General features: G+C 47.4%; 1 protein-coding gene across 1 annotated transcript; it reads right to left on the bottom strand.

The window, feature by feature from the left end:
• Window positions 1-7,259: 7,259 nt before the first annotated feature.
• Window positions 7,260-21,677, bottom strand: LOC122373811. The gene is made up of 3 exons (XM_043352183.1): window positions 21,535-21,677; window positions 20,940-21,289; window positions 7,260-9,427 (listed from the first exon to the last, which is right to left on the bottom strand). The coding sequence occupies exons 1-3, from the start codon at window positions 21,535-21,537 to the stop codon at window positions 8,554-8,556; spliced, it is 1,227 nt and encodes a 408-aa protein (XP_043208118.1). The 5' UTR covers window positions 21,538-21,677; the 3' UTR covers window positions 7,260-8,553.
• Between the last annotated feature and the right edge of the window lie 1,674 nt (window positions 21,678-23,351).

The raw sequence follows: 23,351 nt of genomic DNA, 5'->3' as shown, positions 1-23,351 counted from the left end.
GCTAATATACCTACCGTTGCAGACTCATTTTGGTTGTGACTCAAAGACCCGTAAATACCCGTATGTATACTGACCCGTATACTGACACTGGTAACCCGTTCAGTCTAAGGGTCTTGACGGTCCGTGCTGACGGGTTTGAATCCGTAATGACTAACGTGACCTGAACTAGCGGTTTCGGAACCAGGCACGTAGCTAGGATTAGGCCAAGGGAGGGGCGGAGGAATCCCGGGGGCCTCCTTTCTACAGAGGGCCTCCTCCCTAAAGGGGCCTCCTTTCTACCGAGGGTCTCATGCCTACATAATTACATATACAATATAATGCAGACTTTTGTTCAGCTTTCATATGGCCAGCGCACTGGTATGTTTCTTTATTCTAACCGCTGCAGCGGTAAGAAACATACGCATATCACAAGTCTCCGAGTGGCATGGTAACTGGCAAAAAAAAAAAAGGGTGGATACTGGATGACGGTCAGAGTAACACTTGGTGTATTATCATATATCGTTCAAGCGCTTAACCGTATTCCGGGCGGGCTCTGAAAGACTCTGAATCGGGCGGGGGCCTTTTTGGCCCTCGTCAGAACTCGAAAAGCACGAATCGTAGCGACAAACGGCAACGGCGTTTGATAGTTCGTTGAACGACTTACAACTTTTGTAAACAACTTTTTTGGGTCAGGTCAATATTGAGGTCGCCAGAGGTCATAACAAATAATATGGCTTATAACGACCTAACTACATAGATAGGTCAACTTCAAAATCTGACCTAGGAAGGTCACGCTGGGTACCAATCGGCGCGTCATGACCAGGCGAACGGTTTGGTACACTAACAACTATTTAGCCCCATCATCACGAAGGAAGCTGTAACGCTTCCGAAAGCTCCCAATAAAAACTTAAAGCTGGTGTTTGAACAATCTTTTACCAAATGAATCCGTCCCAGCTCAACAACAACATATATAATCATACCAAATGATGACCTCACCTCGCCTCAGATGATCCTTCCCGGTGCCCCTGTCAGTAAATGCCACCTGGGTGCTTACAGATCAGCTAATCTGACGTAGGGGAAGCGGGGGTAGCACCGCCATGTGGGAAACACCGCCATCCTCTCTATCGGCAAAACTCTGAATTGTAAATGTAAACACCCGCCATTTCGGTGTCCGAACGGAAACGGGACGCCGCGTGAGGTAGGTTTCGCTAAGATTTATTTGATTTTGAGATCGCAATTGCCCATTTTGTGAATTTCAAACCATCGTTGTAATCATTTGGCATGTTTGAGCAGCAAGTAAGTGGTCATTTCAAGTCAAAATGCCTTGATTTTTACGTTAAATTTGAGGGCATGAAGTGCTCTTTGTTGAGAAAGGAATTACAGAAGAATCGCTTCCGGGCTTGTTTTGCTGTCGGGGCGTTGTCGGTCCATGACTGTGAGTGGGGTAACACCGCCATGCTCGGCGGTGCTACCCCAAGGGGTGGCAAAATGGATAAAGCCGCAATGATGATTCACTCAGCTCGGAGAAGAGCTTTAGTTAGGCCGCAAACGTCGTCTGTTTTTTAACCTCACGTTTGACTTCACTGGATGTTTCGAAATAAGCGTGAATTTGTCATGCTTTGCATGCATATTGTCCGCAACAAACAGTCTGATCTGTGACAAACTAACAACCAACTCTTGTGTGTCTTATATGAGTTTGAGTTACTATTTCAGACAGCAGTAACGCTTCCAAGGGTGGCTGTCACCGTAAGGCCGATCTGTGGATAACATCGCCATCAGTGGCGGTGCTACCCGCACATTTTTTGGAGGACGAAAAATGCAGGACTTGTTTTCGACGTCTGTAAAGTAGCGAAATTTTATAATGGAGCGCTGGAAACTATGCCAACATGTAGGAAAACATTCCTACTTTCACATGAATGCAAAAGAGCTTCGTTTTTACTACGCATATCAGCTCGGTGAGCAGAAATGCTTAAGGTGGCGGTGCTCCCCCCGCTTCCCCTAATTCAGAAAGAATTGGGTGATTTTGACTCGTTTACTCGAAGCAGGACACAGTTCATTATATTTTCCAATAGGCTTGTCACGATTCTGACCTGACTGACGTCTGCAAGATTGAAACTATACGGTTATCAATTCTTTCTGTGTGAGTGATGCCACGTTTACTTGCTGTAAGTAAAACATGGTTTCGTTAGTAATTTTTCCTAGGTCCAGATGGTTTGCCTCATTTACGCCGTAGATGAAACAAACAAATCGATGGATAGGTATATATTAATTTCCCGGTCAAATAAATTATTATGAGTTGTGCGAAGCATGGCTATGGGAATATCACCACGGTCTGATAAATGGTTTGGGTAATTGCATGCATCGTAAAAATACCAACACAGCCACAGGTATCTATATATTACAGAAATGGGCTGCTGTGTTCAATGTTCATGCATTAACCCGCGCCCTGCCAGGGGGGGGGGGGTGTTAAACACCCCCTGCAGTTTACATTCACGGTAAACTTTACCGTGAATATCTCAAAAACGGCGGCGCGCCACACCTTATCCTACATCATTTCTACATATGTATGTTGTGAAAATTTCAGACCCTGGTTACTTAAAGTCAGGTCACCAGGTCAGGTCAAATGACCTCACTACATAAGTTTCAATGTCTGCCAAAGCTACACGGAGTGACCAAACGCTTTGAAACTTTCAGAGATGCAAATGCACAAGAGCGACAAAATGCAAAAAATGTATGTCTTGGAATTTTGATATCGATGACATAAGGTCAGGTCAATTTTGCGACCTTAAATTGAAAGTCGCCTTTTTAGACGGAAGTCATTATAAACACTCGAAAACACTGAATTACTAGTATCTTTGACACACTGAACATGAAAATGGCACCCGTGACCCCTTTTTATAACCCTGAGGTCATCTCAGGTCACCAATGGTATCGAACTTTTTCGCGAATAACTTTTGATAGAGGCATGCTAGAGCGATGAATACACCTTAGTTGTGTTTGGCCCGACGATACGGATGGACTGATATGGAACTTAGCCCTTATCGGTCAGGTCATGACCTTGACCTGAGGCCAAATTTTCAAGTTGACCTTGCCAAATTTTCAAGTTGACCTTGCCAAATTTTCAAGTTGACCTTTCAAGGTCAATTGATAGTTCATTCCACACGTCTTGACGAGAGGAACACGATGCTGGTAAAGGGAAGTTCGTGCAAATTTTGAGACGAAAGTTAGTGCCGAAAACTGGTTTCCGAAAATATCGGCTATTTTGGCAGTTTTTGCGGCCACTGCAGGTAAAACCGTTGACGGCAAAACCGTTGACGGCACCCGGCATGATTTCTCTGAGCGCATTTATACAAATAATTTGTCTACATAGGATAGGGCCTTCTGTTTACAGAGGACCTCCTCCCCTGTCCCTTCCTACAGTGGGCGGCGACGCGGTTGGGAGTCTATTCTGTACAGTTTCCTGAGTTCTCAGTTCTCACTATAGTGAGAACTGAGAACTCTCTATAGAGAGTAGCAGGGAACAGAAGCCGGAAGGTAATTTGCTTACAGTGGGCCTCCACTCTATGTACTTAACATACGACGCTGTCTTTGACTACCGGGGGCCTCCTGCCCACAGAGGGCCTCTTATCTACAGAGGGCTTCCTCTCTACAGATTGCCTCTTATCTACAGAGGGCCTCCTCTCTGCTGAGGGTGTCTTTCTCTCCAGAGGGCCTCCTTTACAGAGGGCATCCTCTCTACAGAGGGTCTCCTCTCTAGTCTCTACAGGGACCTCCTCTCTACAGAGGGCTTCCTATCTATATAGGGCCTCCTCTCTTCAGAGTCTCGTCTCTACACATGACCTCCTCTATACAGAGGACCTCACCTCTGCAAAGGGCCTCCTCTCTTCAGAGGGCCTTCACTCTACAGACGGCCTCCTACCTACAGAGGACCTCCTTTCTACTGAGGGAGTCCTCCTCTACAGAGGGCCTCCTCTCTTCAGACGATCTCCTCTCTACAGAGGGCCTCCTCTCTTCAAAAGGCCTTCTGATTTCAGACGGTTTCCTCTTTACAGAGGGCCTGCTCTCTACGGAGGGCCTCCTTTTTACAGAGGGCCTCTTTTTGCAGAGGGCCTCCTTTTTGCAGAGGGCCTCCTCTCTACAGGGGGTCTCCTCTCTAAGGGGGCCTCCTCTCTACACAGGGCCTCCTACCCACAGAGGGCCTCCTCTCTACTGAGGAGTCAGAGGGGCCCTAGCGGTCAGACACAGACACTAGTGGTTATTCACAGGAGATGAGAAGGGCCCTAGCTGTCACTTGTCAGGCTGGTCAGAGGGCCCTGATTGTTCTGACGTCATTTTTTAGATTCCCGCGTGAATTTCGTTCACCTCCGACGTGATTTTGGCCAACGTGGGCCGAAGGCCCACGTTGGATTCAGGCCGAAAGGATTCAGGCCAGCCCACGTTGGCCTGAATCCTTTCGGGGGGGGGGGGGGCCTCCTGAAAACCCCAAGGGAGGGGCGGGCGCCCCCTCCGCCCCCCCCCTTGGCTACGTCCCTGTTCGGAACTGTTACCACTTGTCACTTGATTATTGATAACCGGCTAACCGACTTTCTTTAGATCACAGTTCTGTGGCTTCAGTTTCTAGATGTTTCAGCTGTTTTAGCCAGGTTAGGTGAGCACTGAGCACTGAGTACCAATGCCGAGCAACGTAGATCGAATGGATCTTATGCCTGAGTGGTTGTCAGCGTGAATTGTGCAAGTGCTTGACTGCTCGTGTCACAGCGATAGCGACAAACTCCAAACTTCCCTCTGCTGATGCTGAAATAAAGCGTTTTGATGCTTTGGCGAATCACAAAAGTAAACTGCCTTAACCCGCGCCCCACTGGGGTCTGTGTATAACACGCCCTACTGGGGGGGGGGGCTATTCATAGCCCCCCCCCCTCCTAACTCCGAAACTACTGGGCCGATCGTCAAAATTCAAACGGCGTCTGATAGCCCCGGAAAAACTGTCGAGCGAAACCTAACTTCATTGACCTCGAGGTCACCGATGACGTCACAGGTCAGGTCAAAGTAAAAACTATTAGCACTTTGGCTTGTTCACATTTTGGGCTCTGGCCGCCGTCTTACAAGTCAGATCAGGCTCATTTTTGGTTTCCACACTCGTGAACAGATGCTCTAGATACCTTGGGGGTACCAAACTTGTACTTTGATTTTCAGGTCAGGGTCAGGTCATCACAGGTCACAAAAATATTATATCATGCGTCAGTCACGTGACAAATGTTTTATGGTCCATTTAGGCCAGAGATTTCGAATTTGATGTCGTCTGTGTCATTCAAGGTCATTTTGAGTCGAAATAGCTTAGGTCAGGTCACTTTCAGGTCAAAAAAGGTCAAATTTTTAAGTTGAAATTTTACAACAAAAGAGGTGTCTATTGGATGCAGTTTGAGCTCAGGAACACGATGGTGCCATTTATATTGGTGTACGATGCCAAATACGTACTGAAAAATTGATTTGAAAAATTAAAAATTGTGAATTTTTTGCAATAATGCGTATAACTTGGCCATTTTTGAAGATATTTAGCTAAAACTTGCTAGAGTTAGTCATAGTCATGCGTTCTGTCACATATATTCCGTTTTTTTCGAAAAGTCAAAAACTTTTTGAAAAAAATATAAAAATATAAATTTTGAATATTATTATGTAAAATTTTCGAAATTTTCAAGATTTTGAAAATCCGAGATACCAGTTTGATAGCGCGGTCAATTATGAGTCCTTTCATGCAAAGAAATTGGATCTAGCTTAAAAACTGAGCTCTTGGGAGCGATTGCCGTGGTTCAATGTTTTGCGTCGAAATCGGACGAACATGACGTCACTCTGACGTCATTTCCGGCCGACCTATGGTAGCTACGAAGTTCAAATTATGACACAAGGTGTCAAATTGATGCAGCCGAAGGTACTGAAAGTTTGGCGTCGATTCGTCAAGCGGTTTGGAAGTTATTGCAGAAAAACGGGAGGGGGGCTATAAATAGCCCCCCCCCCCCCAGTGGGGCGCGGGTTAATAAAAGTCAACACTCTGATCCTCCTATAGAACCTAGCTTGAATGTCCAAAAATGCATGTGCGCATTGCAGAGCACATTAATTTTCAATAGGACTTGGATCCAAGGAAACCGTTAACCCTCGCCGGACCTATTGGTTTTCTACATACGCGCCGGCCGAGGGGGGGGGGGGTACGACCCCCCCCCTCGCCGTTTCGCCCCTGGTGGAGCTAGCGCGTCGCGGAAAAAACGAGCGTGTGCGCCGTTACGAGACGCAGAGATTGGTACCCAATTTTAAGGTCCTAGGTCAACCGGTGACCTCTGAGGTCAGGTCAACTGCCCCAAGGTACGGTTCAGTTTTTGGTGAATAACTTCGCATAAAACGGTCGCAGAGCTGCGGTTTTGGCAGCATCGTGTTCGCCTCGGTCAGGTGCGTCGAATGATATACTTTTTGTTTGGGTCAGGTCAACTTGGGGTGTTGACCTCAGGTCAAGGTCAGGTCAGCACCCCCAGGTCACGAAGTTGTTCGAAAGAGGTCATGTCGCATATCATTCGATTCGGCAGGTCTTCCTGAGTCCATTGGTGGCTTTCCCGACTCGCTAGCTCAATTTGATCAAGAGTTATTGACGAAAAACTAATATGACCTTGATAACGTCATAAATGACGTCACGCAAGTTCAACATTGCAAAAGTGAGGCATCTAACCTTGCAAGGAGTGCATCAAATCACGATTCTGTGTGCTTGAGATAGTTGGAGATCGTTCCCGGCGCCAGAATAGCAGTTTTCATTTTTCCCCATTGACTTATAATGGTGAGGTCACGAAAATGACCTGACCTCATATGACCTTTAGGAAAAATCCGAGATATACAAGTTGTGAGACTCATAATGGATACTAGATACTGCAAGTTTCATTTCCCTGTGACATCTCCTCTGGCAGTGAGGGCGTTGCGAAGTTGCGACATCTGAAGACCGTGCAGAGGTTCACTTATGACGTCATAGGTCAGTGACCTGACCTGACCCAAAAATGCGGTTGGTGTCATAAGATCCGGCTTGGATCAAAGGTCAGGTATACCAAGTTTCAGCTCTCTATCGCCAGCGTGTTCGGAGCTATCGCGAAAAAAACCCTATGGGGGGGCGGCACCCGCCCCCTCCCCCTCGGCCGGCGAGGTTTAAGTGCTATTACGGAATAAAATAAAGGCATTTGAGTTATGTGCGCTGTACAGTATCAGTATCATATGGCTTTAACAATGTATATTTTCTGACTGACTATATTTTCTGAACAGGAAAACATGGGAGCAATATAGCAGAACATGAAAACATGGGTTATTAAAAAAGGGATCAGCCAGAGGATAGTCATGTCACACATCAGCAACCAAGCGGCAGAGAGGAGAGTCATGCTCTACATAATAAACTAAGCATAGCAATAACAAATTTATACATTTACCACATTTTACCACATACATTTACCACAAATATATAGCACAGCCACACTTGCAAGAAATATATATCATATACCTACCAATTCTGGGATGCTGTAATAAATATGTTATTCATTATATACTGTACTGGTGGCGTAGTCGGTTAGGCTGTAATTTCCAGCTGCTCCACCAGCTGAGTGTTGGTTGTGAGCTCTAATCGCTACCGTAACGTTTTTAATTAACAAAAACGGCAAACGCAGGCTGACAGGTCCCAATAATCAGGAATCTCGAGGCGTCGCTCGCGGAACATTTCACTGCACATCGCAGCGATGGAACACGAACACAAGACCTTGACTGGCAGCGACAGAGCGGAACAAACACTCGCTCGCTCACGCAGAAACTACGGGTGAGGCACCGACGGCAGCCGGCGGGCAACCGACAGATCGGCGGCGGCAGCAGTCCAGCCGGCGACGGCGGCAAGTACGGCGGAGGCGACACTGACAGAGCTACGGCATGGCCTCTACTGCAGATCCGGGGGTCAAAACAGATGGCGTCACCCCCGCCTGCGCTGCCGCCGCCCGCCAGCTCACTTTTCAAGTGATCGCTTTTAAAAGTAGGAAGATAAGATATCTCGTCAGGCAGTGTTGTTGGGATTTTAGAAATATGACAAAAAGAGTGTGGGGGATCATGGAAGGCCTTACACATCTAGCGATCGCACCGCCATCGTAGCCTGGGGACAGAGATTGAAGAAGAGGGAAGGGAACCAATGACCCTTCTGTAGTAGGTAAGAGCTATTGCCTGCTAAAGCGAGGACAAATAAATAAATAAATATTGAGTATCTGTTACACTATGTTTCTATCTACTTGTACGGGCATTTGTCAAATGGCAGCTAAACAATTATACCCTGAGTGCATATGACACTGAATGTCACTAGATGTTCACGTCAGCGCTCCTTTCACGGCATACGCCGAATCGTGAGCCAGTCACGGAGTCTACCACGAGCGTGAGTTTCCGCAACAACGGCGCATTGTTCGGATAACAGTACTTTACTCAGCTGACCCAGTCCCATCACAATGCCGACAGCGCAGCGTGATCGGGACAGTTCCGAACGGCTGGTGCCGTTCGGGCTTCCCAGACGAAAGCGTAACATCACGCGCGGATTTGGCCTGCTACCAGCGACCTGGTAAGCGTCAGCGCCTTTTTTGCCAGCGCCGCTATGACTTGCCGCTCTCGCCGGCCTCGCGACGAGCGATCCCATCTGTCGGGACCGTTTTTGATGAGCAGAATTTCGTACAGCAGACTCACGGGTCTTTCCACACCCGGGTACAGGTACCGTTCCTTTACCACTTTGTTGTACTCCCAGTGAACCATGTTGAAGCCCAGCTGCCGTAAGGCGTGCACAGATCTGTTGGCACGTCGATAGAAAGCCATCTCAAGGTTAGGATCAAGCTTGAAGTGTACCTCGAAGCCGATTTGTTCGACCTTGTCGAGAACGAATTCGCCGTCGCCGTCCAGCAGCTGCTGCGCCATCATGTCGAACTCGCCGCCCTCGGCGTCCATCTTGAGGTAGTGGATGGTGCGCCCCTTGTGGCCGAGGATGTCCATGATCTGGTCGAGGGTGTAGATCTGCCAGCCGTATACGTTCGTGTGGTTGTTGCGGCCGATGCCGAAGTGGTGGAAGGTGATGCCGTCCGAGCGTCTGCCCTCGGGGTAGTCGATGCTGGGGTCGAACGAGTGCACCTCGCAACCGAAGGCCCTGGCGGCCTCGTCGAAGCTCCAGTCGTAGTTGATGCCGAACGAGTAGATGAGGCAGTCGTCGTGGGCAGTCGCCAACGAGAGTGGCTCGTCGAGACAGACGTGCTTGTCGCCGTCGGTCAGGCAGCCCTTGCCGCTGGCCAGGCCGCCCATTTTTAGCATGCGTTTGCAGGAGCTGGTCGGTATCTCCGGCCAGTCAAACAGGTAGCGGAACATGGCCTTCTCTTTTTCGGTAAACAGCCGCTGATTTGATGGCGTAGTGCGGTTTCTGAAAGAAATAACATTATTGTGAGGCGCGCACTGATAGGGGCAACCAGCTTTATTTCGTATTCGGATATTGGAGTTTGCTTGGATAAGTCTATATTTACAAGCACACAAATAGGCTTCATTATCTTAGGAATCACAGTTGTATGACCGGACCAGCCACTGTGGTAATGTAAACTGGGGAGGAGGCATGGCTAAAAACTGCGGCCGGGTCTATTCAAAAACGCATTTTGGTTGTTTCAAACACTCCAGAAACATGTGGAATTGGCCACCTAAATAATTGCTCCATTTCGAATGGTGAGGGCAAGGCGACGTTTGTGAAAAGCTGACCTACTAAAATGAGCCATCAGACAGAGCTTCGGGGTCGGGCACAGAAAAAGCTGGGACTTTTTAATTAGGATGACGCAAATCATTCAGGAATGAACTATTGGTAAATAAGCCCACGCCCTGCTGGGACTTTCACTATTCAGTCGAATGCCACCCCTTCGGATGGGAGTGTCTACTCCCCTTAGGCTAGGCTAGGCACTCCAAGGCCCATTTTTGTGCCTTATTCCCGGACGGATAGCCGCATGAAGCTGAGAAAACGGTAAGCGAACGCCTTCAGCACTTTGTTTCTTTTCAGAACAACATATTAAGCCTGAGTAGGTCACACCCCACAGGTCAGATCAAGGTCAGGCAAAAGGTTAAATATGCAATTTTCAACGTTAATGTACAGATGTCGTACAAAGTTCAAGGTCATGTCAGATCACATTAACCCGCGCCCAGATGGGGTCTGCCGAGCAACGCGGTCTGTAGCCTTTCTCATAAAGCTTTGTCTAGTAAAAAGTAATAGTAAAAAGCACGATTTTACTGTTGACCAGTAAAATTTTGTTTCATAAAGCAAAAATTACTTTTACCTGGAGTTGCAAATTTACTAGGTTACTATAGCAGGGACGTAGCCAAGGGGGGGGGGCGGAGGGGGCGCCCGCCCCTCCCTTGGGGTTTTCAGGAGGCCCCCCCCCCCGAAAGGATTCAGGCCAACGTGGGCTGGCCTGAATCCTTTCGGCCTGAATCCAACGTGGGCCTTCGGCCCACGTTGGCCAAAATCACGTCGGAGGTGAACGAAATTCACGCGGGAATCTAAAAAATGACGTCAGAACAATCAGGGCCCTCTGACCAGCCTGACAAGTGACAGCTAGGGCCCTTCTCATCTCCTGTGAATAACCACTAGTGTCTGTGTCTGACCGCTAGGGCCCCTCTGACTCCTCAGTAGAGAGGAGGCCCTCTGTGGGTAGGAGGCCCTGTGTAGAGAGGAGGCCCCCTTAGAGAGGAGACCCCCTGTAGAGAGGAGGCCCTCTGCAAAAAGGAGGCCCTCTGCAAAAAGAGGCCCTCTGTAAAAAGGAGGCCCTCCGTAGAGAGCAGGCCCTCTGTAAAGAGGAAACCGTCTGAAATCAGAAGGCCTTTTGAAGAGAGGAGGCCCTCTGTAGAGAGGAGATCGTCTGAAGAGAGGAGGCCCTCTGTAGAGGAGGACTCCCTCAGTAGAAAGGAGGTCCTCTGTAGGTAGGAGGCCGTCTGTAGAGTGAAGGCCCTCTGAAGAGAGGAGGCCCTTTGCAGAGGTGAGGTCCTCTGTATAGAGGAGGTCATGTGTAGAGACGAGACTCTGAAGAGAGGAGGCCCTATATAGATAGGAAGCCCTCTGTAGAGAGGAGGTCCCTGTAGAGACTAGAGAGGAGACCCTCTGTAGAGAGGATGCCCTCTGTAAAGGAGGCCCTCTGGAGAGAAAGACACCCTCAGCAGAGAGGAGGCCCTCTGTAGATAAGAGGCAATCTGTAGAGAGGAAGCCCTCTGTAGATAAGAGGCCCTCTGTGGGCAGGAGGCCCCCGGTAGTCAAAGACAGCGTCGTATGTTAAGTACATAGAGTGGAGGCCCACTGTAAGCAAATTACCTTCCGGCTTCTGTTCCCTGCTACTCTCTATAGAGAGTTCTCAGTTCTCACTATAGTGAGAACTGAGAACTCAGGAAACTGTACAGAATAGACTCCCAACCGCGTCGCCGCCCACTGTAGGAAGGGACAGGGGAGGAGGTCCTCTGTAAACAGAAGGCCCTATCCTATGTAGACAAATTATTTGTATAAATGCGCTCAGAGAAATCATGCCGGGTGCCGTCAACGGTTTTGCCGTCAACGGTTTTACCTGCAGTGGCCGCAAAAACTGCCAAAATAGCCGATATTTTCGGAAACCAGTTTTCGGCACTAACTTTCGTCTCAAAATTTGCACGAACTTCCCTTTACCAGCATCGTGTTCCTCTCGTCAAGACGTGTGGAATGAACTATCAATTGACCTTGAAAGGTCAACTTGAAAATTTGGCAAGGTCAACTTGAAAATTTGGCAAGGTCAACTTGAAAATTTGGCCTCAGGTCAAGGTCATGACCTGACCGATAAGGGCTAAGTTCCATATCAGTCCATCCGTATCGTCGGGCCAAACACAACTAAGGTGTATTCATCGCTCTAGCATGCCTCTATCAAAAGTTATTCGCGAAAAAGTTCGATACCATTGGTGACCTGAGATGACCTCAGGGTTATAAAAAGGGGTCACGGGTGCCATTTTCATGTTCAGTGTGTCAAAGATACTAGTAATTCAGTGTTTTCGAGTGTTTATAATGACTTCCGTCTAAAAAGGCGACTTTCAATTTAAGGTCGCAAAATTGACCTGACCTTATGTCATCGATATCAAAATTCCAAGACATACATTTTTTGCATTTTGTCGCTCTTGTGCATTTGCATCTCTGAAAGTTTCAAAGCGTTTGGTCACTCCGTGTAGCTTTGGCAGACATTGAAACTTATGTAGTGAGGTCATTTGACCTGACCTGGTGACCTGACTTTAAGTAACCAGGGTCTGAAATTTTCACAACATACATATGTAGAAATGATGTAGGATAAGGTGTGGCGCGCCGCCGTTTTTGAGATATTCACGGTAAAGTTTACCGTGAATGTAAACTGCAGGGGGTGTTTAACACCCCCCCCCTGGCAGGGCGCGGGTTAATGCATGAACAGTGAACACAGCAGCCCATTTCTGTAATATATAGATACCTGTGGCTGTGTTGGTATTTTTACGATGCATGCAATTACCCAAACCATTTATCAGACCGTGGTGATATTCCCATAGCCATGCTTCGCACAACTCATAATAATTTATTTGACCGGGAAATTAATATATACCTATCCATCGATTTGTTTGTTTCATCTACGGCGTAAATGAGGCAAACCATCTGGACCTAGGAAAAATTACTAACGAAACCATGTTTTACTTACAGCAAGTAAACGTGGCATCACTCACACAGAAAGAATTGATAACCGTATAGTTTCAATCTTGCAGACGTCAGTCAGGTCAGAATCGTGACAAGCCTATTGGAAAATATAATGAACTGTGTCCTGCTTCGAGTAAACGAGTCAAAATCACCCAATTCTTTCTGAATTAGGGGAAGCGGGGGGAGCACCGCCACCTTAAGCATTTCTGCTCACCGAGCTGATATGCGTAGTAAAAACGAAGCTCTTTTGCATTCATGTGAAAGTAGGAATGTTTTCCTACATGTTGGCATAGTTTCCAGCGCTCCATTATAAAATTTCGCTACTTTACAGACGTCGAAAACAAGTCCTGCATTTTTCGTCCTCCAAAAAATGTGCGGGTAGCACCGCCACTGATGGCGATGTTATCCACAGATCGGCCTTACGGTGACAGCCACCCTTGGAAGCGTTACTGCTGTCTGAAATAGTAACTCAAACTCATATAAGACACACAAGAGTTGGTTGTTAGTTTGTCACAGATCAGACTGTTTGTTGCGGACAATATGCATGCAAAGCATGACAAATTCACGCTTATTTCGAAACATCCAGTGAAGTCAAACGTGAGGTTAAAAAACAGACGACGTTTGCGGCCTAACTAAAGCTCTTCTCCGAGCTGAGTGAATCATCATTGCGGCTTTATCCATTTTGCCACCCCTTGGGGTAGCACCGCCGAGCATGGCGGTGTTACCCCACTCACAGTCATGGACCGACAACGCCCCGACAGCAAAACAAGCCCGGAAGCGATTCTTCTGTAATTCCTTTCTCAACAAAGAGCACTTCATGCCCTCAAATTTAACGTAAAAATCAAGGCATTTTGACTTGAAATGACCACTTACTTGCTGCTCAAACATGCCAAATGATTACAACGATGGTTTGAAATTCACAAAATGGGCAATTGCGATCTCAAAATCAAATAAATCTTAGCGAAACCTACCTCACGCGGCGTCCCGTTTCCGTTCGGACACCGAAATGGCGGGTGTTTACATTTACAATTCAGAGTTTTGCCGATAGAGAGGATGGCGGTGTTTCCCACATGGCGGTGCTACCCCCGCTTCCCCTACGTCAGATTAGCTGATCTGTAAGCACCCAGGTGGCATTTACTGACAGGGGCACCGGGAAGGATCATCTGAGGCGAGGTGAGGTCATCATTTGGTATGATTATATATGTTGTTGTTGAGCTGGGACGGATTCATTTGGTAAAAGATTGTTCAAACACCAGCTTTAAGTTTTTATTGGGAGCTTTCGGAAGCGTTACAGCTTCCTTCGTGATGATGGGGCTAAATAGTTGTTAGTGTACCAAACCGTTCGCCTGGTCATGACGCGCCGATTGGTACCCAGCGTGACCTTCCTAGGTCAGATTTTGAAGTTGACCTATCTATGTAGTTAGGTCGTTATAAACCATATTATTTGTTATGACCTCTGGCGACCTCAATATTGACCTGACCCAAAAAAGTTGTTTACAAAAGTTGTAAGTCGTTCAACGAACTATCAAACGCCGTTGCCGTTTGTCGCTACGATTCGTGCTTTTCGAGTTCTGACGAGGGCCAAAAAGGCCCCCGCCCGATTCAGAGTCTTTCAGAGCCCGCCCGGAATACGGTTAAGCGCTTGAACGATATATGATAATACACCAAGTGTTACTCTGACCGTCATCCAGTATCCACCCTTTTTTTTTTGCCAGTTACCATGCCACTCGGAGACTTGTGATATGCGTATGTTTCTTACCGCTGCAGCGGTTAGAATAAAGAAACATACCAGTGCGCTGGCCATATGAAAGCTGAACAAAAGTCTGCATTATATTGTATATGTAATTATGTAGGCATGAGACCCTCGGTAGAAAGGAGGCCCCTTTAGGGAGGAGGCCCTCTGTAGAAAGGAGGCCCCCGGGATTCCTCCGCCCCTCCCTTGGCCTAATCCTAGCTACGTGCCTGTACTATAGCGCAGTTTTACTGGTGACCAGTAGGAAGATCCTGGGTTGTGTTTCATAAAAGCACGTGCCGTAGTAAAAAAGTCGAATGACGTTTGCTTTCGTGCTGTCAATTTCACCGAATTTCCAGGGGGGTGTCACTACTTTGCTTCGCCATAGGTCCAGTACTGATGTCGTCGGTTTCGATCCCGGTGACGTCAGTGCTGCCTACATCCGGGAACTTGTTGCACTTGGTTCTCATTAGAGGTGGCCATATTGTTTTGTCTCGTGACGACACATTTGCGTCATCGGGATCGAAACTGGCTGTAAACAAATTGCTCAGTGTCGATACCTACTATATATGGCCTTGGAATTTCACCGATTTCACCCTTGCTCTACCTTGCAGTAAAACAGCTTAGGAGTTTTGCTTTTAGCTTTAATTGTACTTTATGTCTTAATGCATGCCCTGAGTTTTCGGCATAAGCCTTTATTGACAAATAACAAACTTCATTTTTTCTTTAAAAACATCTATTGTTGCTAAAACCTCACGATAAATCATATGAAAAGTTGGCTCTCCATCCTGGCAAACTGAACGAGGTCAAGCGTATTTCTAGCAAGCTAATGTGAAGTGGAGATATGTTCAAAACGTTCAAAATGTGAACTGCGATGGATTTTCATTGAAGGAGAGACATTAATTGAAAAAGGACAAGACACACGGACAACGGGCTATCACTGAAACATAATAAAGGAAGACCCAGTAACCGAAGCATTTTCGATGTCGGCATAGAATAAACCTATAGAGCCTTGGAATAAACGCAAGTCCAACATTATCCTACTACTTGAACCTGAACCTGAAGTGAAAGAAACGTAATTGGTCTTGTGAGTACAAAACAAATACGACGCTGTTGTGGGTGCTGAACACTTAGATGCAACTTGAAGCAAAATAGCGCTCACCGCCGTGACCATTGATGGTTCGAGGGGCACGTTGGAGTATTTGTCCCCCTCTGCAGCGCCCAAAGGTACGAACTTACGCATTTTTCCTCGCATTGAGAGGGAAATCAACAACTTTTATAAGAAGTTTGATTTAAACAGCACAAATAGGCATAATATATCACAATACGAGAAATTTTTGAAAAAGCAAAAATGAAGCACATTATTGGGGAGCATGCCTCCCCCAGCATATCAAATAACTTCTGGATCTTCTAATGACTTTACCGGTTGGTCGGACGGAGTCATGCATTACATCAGTGATGCCATCCACTGGGGCTATTGTGTGCGACGTTCTCGTATGCCCACGTACAAGCAGCGTTGTAGGTAAGTGACGGTCAGCTACGAGCGGGATCTGCCGGCTATCGAAGTCATGTGCCTAACCGTGCACACTGCACAGTGTGAAGGAGAAGGCCGACGAGCAAATAGCAACTTTGACCGCGGCGCGGGAGCGCCCGTACGAGCTCATATTGGGCCGTACTGGCGGCACGTGGGAGATCTGTTTTCTCGCCAATGTGTTGTAGATACGTAAGTGTCTATGTGCGGTTGTGGCTTGTGCGTTTGTAATCTTTGATATAACCATGTGAATATGTAGCTACAACAAAATACATGCAACTGAAATGTGATGGGCATTTTTTAAAGCCACGTACAGATTTGGTACGGACTAGGCTAGCCGAGGCAGGGAAATCCAACCCAGGGAAAGTCTAGTCCAATCCAGTGCCCGGGTCTGGGGGTGTTTCCCTTTCCTTTGCATTGCTCTGTAAATGAAGCAGCTACCGAAAATGAAATTTTAGTGACGAGACGAAAGGTCGCAACAAAATAAATCTCCACATTAAAAATTGAGCTCGAGCCAATTTAGGTCAAAATTCAAAGCCAACTTGATTGCAGGGATCCTTAACTTAATGGCAAGAAGCGCACGGAATGCTGAAATATTTTAAAAGTGGGTGTGCCGTGGGGGCCTGCTTTAAAAACTCTGACCCCCTTCCATCGAAAACAATATCTAGTTGCGTCAGCTATCTCTAAATCGCATGATTCATCAAACATTCGCCGGTTCCTTCATGGCATAAACCGATGTTATTTGATAGCTCGTTCAATTATCGATACGTGGATGCTGGTCCCGAGCCGATCATTGGTCTAGCTACCAAGATATATAGCCAGAACTGCAACGGTGTCTACCGCATTTCGACGGTCAAAATAAAATTAACCCTCGCATGTGTAGGGGGGGGGGTCGGATGGACCCCCCCCATGGTTTTTCGCGAATAACTCGCGTAAAAAGCGGCCGATCGCGACGAAACTTTCAGTACCCTCGCATTGATCAATTTTACACCTACCCTGAAAATTTCATGACCCTGACCCAAATGACCTTTGACCTGTGACCTCTTTTCCGAGACCATGTTTGGCCGTAATCGCGATTTCGCGTATGTCGGCTCGCACTAGCCGCGTGTTTGCAAGCTTTTCGTGGTTTCAAACGTTCAAACATGTGATTTGATGTTACTCCCGTGTGTGTCAAGGTCACCTGAAGGTCAGGTCAGGTCATTGACCTTTGGTGACCTCGGGTGACCTCGGGTCACTTTTTCGAGTTTTACATGTTTCTAGGCTAGTTTTTGGAGCTGAATTCGAATTTAGCAACCATTTGAACATTTACGAAGTAGTTTTGGTGACTTCGTAACATGTTACGAAGCTGTCAGAGGCGGTTGACACGTACTACGAATACCCGTCACGACGCCTACTGGTTGACCTGACCTGACCTGACCCGACCTGGTCTAAATGCTTCAAGACATCATCTGTGATCAAAACTAACACGATATTCGTGATCAGCACCCCGAAAAACCCCTTAGCAGCCACACTTTACGACTTTCTAACAGGTCCCGATTTTCCCGACTTTGGGTCATTGACCTGACCTGGAAGGTCAACCAATGACCTAGGACCTTAAAATTGGGTATCATCGGCTTCCTCTCGTCACGGGCAACACGCTCGTTTTTTCCGCGAAGCTCTAGCTCGATCAGGAGCCAAACGGCAAGGGGGGGGTCAAACCGACCCCCCCCCCCCCCCTACACATTAGAAGCTGGAAAACGCCGCACACATGCGAGGGTTAAAAAGATATCTTCCACACGAAAGTCCCATGACTCGTTTTCAAGCGTTACTGAGCTTCGAAATCTTACTCTTTTACTAATTACTTTTCACTATTGTTACGGAGCGAGCGAAGCGAGCGTAGTCTTTCCTTAGATTAACGGAAATTTCTGAGTATGAGCGGCCGGCCGGCCGGCCGGCCGGCCGGCCGGCCGTGGTCACGCTTTTGCGAGGCTTATATCTCAGCAACCACTTGACCGATTTACACGCGGTAATTTTTGTAGGGTAGCTTCATTCCTTCTACCAAGTATTGGACTATTCCCGATGCATGTGGGTGACCCCTTATGCACGTGCCACGTGCAAAACGAAGAGGTGTCACTTTTGTAATTGTTGCAATATCTCGGTAACTACTTGGCCGATTGCGCTGAAAGTTGGCATGTAGGTAGGCACCCACTAGGCACTGCATATACATGTGCCAGAGTTGGGGTGCTGCTGCACGTGCGCACGTGCAGGGGTCGTTTCCAGATCTCGGGAACGGCTGGACCGATTGCGCTCAAATTTGGTACACGGTTAGGGACCGGTTAGTAGGGTGTCGTGCACAAGTCAGTTGGGACCCATTTTGCACGTGCGCACGTGCAGGGTGCCGCTTCCAGATCTCGAGAACGGCTGGGCCGATTGTGCCCAAATTTGGCACATCGCTAGAGACCAGTTAGTAGGGTGCCGTGCACAAGTCAGTTGGAGGTACCCCCTCGCAATTTCGCACGTGCAAGGCCCACCCTCTCGCTCGCTCCGTTAGTCGCCCCAAAAGGCGTTATACTGGTTTATGAGACAGAGGGCAACAGTGATTACGGAGCGAGCGAAGCGAGCGTAGTCTTTCCTTAGATTAACGGAAATTTCTGAGTATGAGCGGCCGGCCGGCCGGCCGGCCGTGGTCACGCTTTTGCGAGGCTTATATCTCAGCAACCACTTGACCGATTTACACGCGGTAATTTTTGTAGGGTAGCTTCATTCCTTCTACCAAGTATTGGACTATTCTTGATGCATGTGGGTGACCCCTTATGCACGTGCCACGTGCAAAACGAAGAAGTGTCCGTTTTGTAATTGTTGCAATATCTCGGTAACTACTAGGCCGATTGTGCTGAAAGTTGGTATGTAGGTAGGCATCCACTAGGCACTGCATATCCATGTGCCAGAGTTGGGGCGCTGCTGCACGTGCGCACGTGCAGGGGTCGTTTCCAGATCTCGAGAACGGCTCGACCGATTGCGCTCAAATTTGGTACACAGTTAGGGACCGGTTAGTAGGGTGCCGTGCACAAGTCAGTTGGGACCCATTTTGCACGTGCGCACGTGCAGGGTGCCGCTTCCAGATCTCGAGAACGGCTGGGCCGATTGTGCCCAAATTTGGCACATCGGTAGAGACCGGTTAGTAGGGTGCCGTGCACAAGTCAGTTGGAGGTACCCCCTCGCAATTTCGCACGTGCAAGGCCCACCCTCTCGCTCGCTCCGTTAGTCGCCCCAAAAGGCGTTATACTGGTTAGTAAACTTGAAATCACTATTCTACTATACACCAGTAATAGTAAAAAATGTTTATGAGAAAGGCTACTGATGGGGGGGCATTTTGGCCCCCCCTCAGATCTCGAGAACCACGCAACATAGCGACAAGCGGTAAACGGTGTTGGATAGCCCCAACGGGGAACTACCTTGTGACCCAATTTCATTGACCTCGGTCAAACCGATGACGTCACAGGTCAGGTCAAAGGTCGAATTTTCACCGTTTACAGGCATTTCAAGAAATGCGTTGTAAAATCGTGTAAAATGCATTTTATTGAAAATCATCGATGGGGAAATGTTCTTCAAACACATATTTTGCTATTTGAGGTCACTGATACCAGGTCAGGTCACAGAGGTCAGGTCACTGGGGGGTCACAATATGAAAGTGTCGTGTGATACATGTTTTATGGTCCATTTTACATGACAAATGCGATTATGTTGGTCAGACAGACTTTAGGGCCAGCTTAGGTCACGTTTTGGTCAAGGTCAGGTCAAGGTCAGGTCAAGGTCAGGTCAAATTAGGTCAAATTTCAAAGTTGATATTTTTGCACAAAATGGGTATCGATTCGATGCAGCTCGTCACGGGGAGTTCAATGGTGGTCTCCGTTTTGCGCTACGAGGTCTAGAATTGCTAAAAATTGAGTTCAAAAATTTGACGTCATCAATTTTTAACAGTTTTTTCGCTATAACTTGGCCAAAAAAGAGGTATCGATCTAAAATTTGGTATCTATATAGAAGAGCGCAGGAACTATCACATTTTGAACGAAAATTTTTTGAATTTTTTTTGAGTTTTTCTAAAAAAATCATTTTTTTTATTTTTGGGGGTCAAAATCCCAAAATTTCGAAAATCCGAGATAGCAGTTTTGTAGCGCCGTCTTTTCTCTACACAACCACATAACGAACTTTAAAATTGCTTGTTAACTGTAGAATTGGTGAGCGTTTCAAGATGTCATGTTTTTTGCTCATTTTTACTCGAACATGACCTCAGTTTGACCTCAATAACTCCTGACCTGAGGTGACCTGTGACTTGAAATTTTGTGTGAATGTGTCAAATTGATGTCCGGTAAGGTACCCAAAATTTGGCGGCGCTGCGCGCCGCCGTTTTCTCGCTATTTAAGAAAAACCACAGGGGGGGCCAAAATGCCCCCCCCCCATCAGGGCGCGGGTTAAACTATTACAATGTAGCCATTGAATGGAGCTTGCGTGACACGTGTTTGATGAGTCATTTATCCAGGGCTGCGGAATCGATGGATTTTCAGCGACTCCGACTCCGACTACGACTCTGGCTTTCAAAAACCAGCTCCGACTCCGACTCCGACTCCGGGCAGAATAGTCGACTCCGACCGACTCCAACTCCCGACTCCGACTCGGCAGACCTAGCAGGGCTGCGGAGTCGACAGATTTTCGGTGACTCCGACTCCGACTCCGGCTCGGGTTTCTAAAATCGACTCCGATTCCGACTCCGAATCCGGTCACAACTGTCGACTCCGACCGACTCCGACTCCGACTCCGACTCCGACTCCGCAGCCCTGCATTTATCTGTAGAATGCAAGGGTGATGCTCAAAATACGTAATTTTGACCGAAGCTGCATGACGATTAGGTCGAGGTCAGACCAGCGTCGGGTCAATGAATGGAGGAGGAAGCAAGAGAAAAAAAAACAATTTCCCCGATCATTACTTACGTGAAACAGCTGAGCGGATTGTGTTCCATTTTCCTCGCATTTCCGTCCTTCGCTGCCACTGGAAATGTGTTTGTAAATGGAGGGAAACTCTTCTGTGATTCTCTTGAGCCTTTCCCAGCACCTCTGCTAGTCGCGATGTGGCCCAGGGAGTTCCGATCTTCTTCCCAATCATTGTGCTGGGCGTGAGGCAGGTCAATTCGCTCCAGAGCCACGTCAGCCGAGGAGTGTGTCGTCCCCTGTCTCAGGGGTGACAGCTTGCCGAACATCACTATCCAGAATATGGCGCCGCAGAACAGGGAGGTCCTGACCATGGAGGACCGACCCAGCAGGTAGTGGCGGCGGCAGACGACCTGTGGAGGTAAGCCACACTCATTGGAATCCATTGGTGGATCTAGAAGGCGTTTATGACCATGTTTTCCAGGTAAAAACGGTTCATTCGTCAACCACACAAACAACGCTCAAAATCGTTTTTGGTTAAGCATTACTTTTAAATGTAATTAAGTACATGGAAACCAGAAACCAGAAACGAATTCGCCAGAAAATTCAGATCTAAGCAGGAGTATCTCAGCTGCGTGGACACTGGTCACTACCTCACCATGTTGAACTCCTCGGCGGCACCCACTCTGGATCGCCCACATACGACCCGTTCAGACCAGAGCTCCTCTCGCGGCGGCACCCACTGTGGATCGCCCACCTACGACCCGCCGAGGCCACGGCTCCTCCCGCGGCCCGACCGCCGCTCCAAAGCGCCTGCCGTGGACTGGCGGCCAACCGGCGCGGGGCCGGGAGCCTGCTGCCTCCGGCGGTGGCGAAAATGACTGGCGGTCTCAAAAATATGGTGACTCTTTCGGTAGGAGAAGTTATAATGGTAAACAAAGAGCATGCTCCAGAAATGGTAAAATGCAATGTATCTTGGCGCTTTCAGTACTCAGTACCTTTTGACGTTTTTGGAGACTATAACTAGTGGCGTCTTTGCGGTGACGCAAGGTCTATTATACCTACCTTCAACAATTGCAGAGGAGTTGCTACCCAAGACACCATGCTGCTTTCGAAATAATTTCGAATAACCTCTTCCAATAACATAAACTTGTAACACCAAAAACATAAGTTTGATTTTCTAACTACATACTGAAAAACCGTATAATGGCGAACATTTTTTAAATTGCTATAGGCGACAGCCTAGTAAATTGTTAATTGTTATGATGGGCACGATTTATATAAAATTCCAAGAAGACTTCGAAAATTGAAAAAAAAACATTTTCCTGTATGTGTCACTCATTCAAAACGTAGGTGCATGAATACATAATAGACTTCTGGACACCCATACATAGAATTAATTTGCTGTACATTTTCTCCTTCTTTAACCATCGCCCGTAAACGGTGTTTTGCCACCTTCGCCCATGCAGGGGGGGGGGGGTGCGACCCCCCCCCCTGGCGTTTGAAAACGGAGCGTCGTAGAGCTTAGCGGAAAAGACCAACGGATTGCTCTCAACGAGATCTCGCGATTGGTGGTATATTTTTTGGTCCTAGGTCAACATTTGGCCTACTTATGACCGGTCAAAGGTCAAATTTTCTGAAAAATATAACTTTTTCAGATTTCGGCGCCGATTGCGGCAAAACGGTAAGAGATATCAACTTGAAACCTTCACTATCGTGATCCTTGATCAATTCTCTATCGTTTGGTGTATATTTCGATGTCATAGCTCTAAAAATGATGCGTTGGGAGCATCGGAAGTCTGCAAGGTCATTTGTGCATTGGGTCACGTCAGGAGTGTGACGTCACTGACCTGACCCTGACCCAAAATGAACTACAAGAAACAACCGACGATGCCTGAAATGGATAGCAAATTCGAATTCAGGGCATCAAAATACCCCGAAAAGGCATACAAGTGCAAGAAGTCATTACAGGTCAACCGAGGTCACTGACCTTACCTTGACCTTTAGTAACCTTCAAAATGTCAACGGACATTGTGCCAATGTCAAATCAGCTAGTTGTGATTCTAAAACAATCCATCAGTGTGTCAGGTCAGTCGGCATTTATACCAATGTGAAGCAATCTCCAATTTAGCGTAAATCTGGCCGGAGGTTGTTCCCTTTATGACGTCATAACTCCGTGACCTGACATGACCTTAACAAAAAAAAATTACCAAAAGTTGCGTAAAGGATGCCCCAAAGGGTACTGAAAATTTGAGCAGGCTATCTGAAACGGTTCGGCGTGTAGCTAAGAAAAATCTCAGGGGGGGGGGGGGTTGCACCAACGCCCCCCCTACATGGGCGAGGGTTAACAAAACAACGGTCGTTTTCACGACGGGCCTTGCGTGGCACATGCATCTAATTTGACCAGATCTGCACCAAATGTCTTTTGCAACAAATATCTTCATATCATTAATACATTCAGAGTTAAAATCGAAA

Source organism: Amphibalanus amphitrite, unplaced genomic scaffold (assembly GCF_019059575.1).
Source record: "Amphibalanus amphitrite isolate SeventyFive unplaced genomic scaffold, NRLGWU_Aamphi_draft 001554F_arrow, whole genome shotgun sequence".
NCBI lineage: Eukaryota > Metazoa > Arthropoda > Thecostraca > Balanomorpha > Balanidae > Amphibalanus > Amphibalanus amphitrite.
The sequence above is the reverse complement of the archived record's forward strand: the minus strand, read 5'-3'. Positions and strand labels throughout refer to the sequence as shown.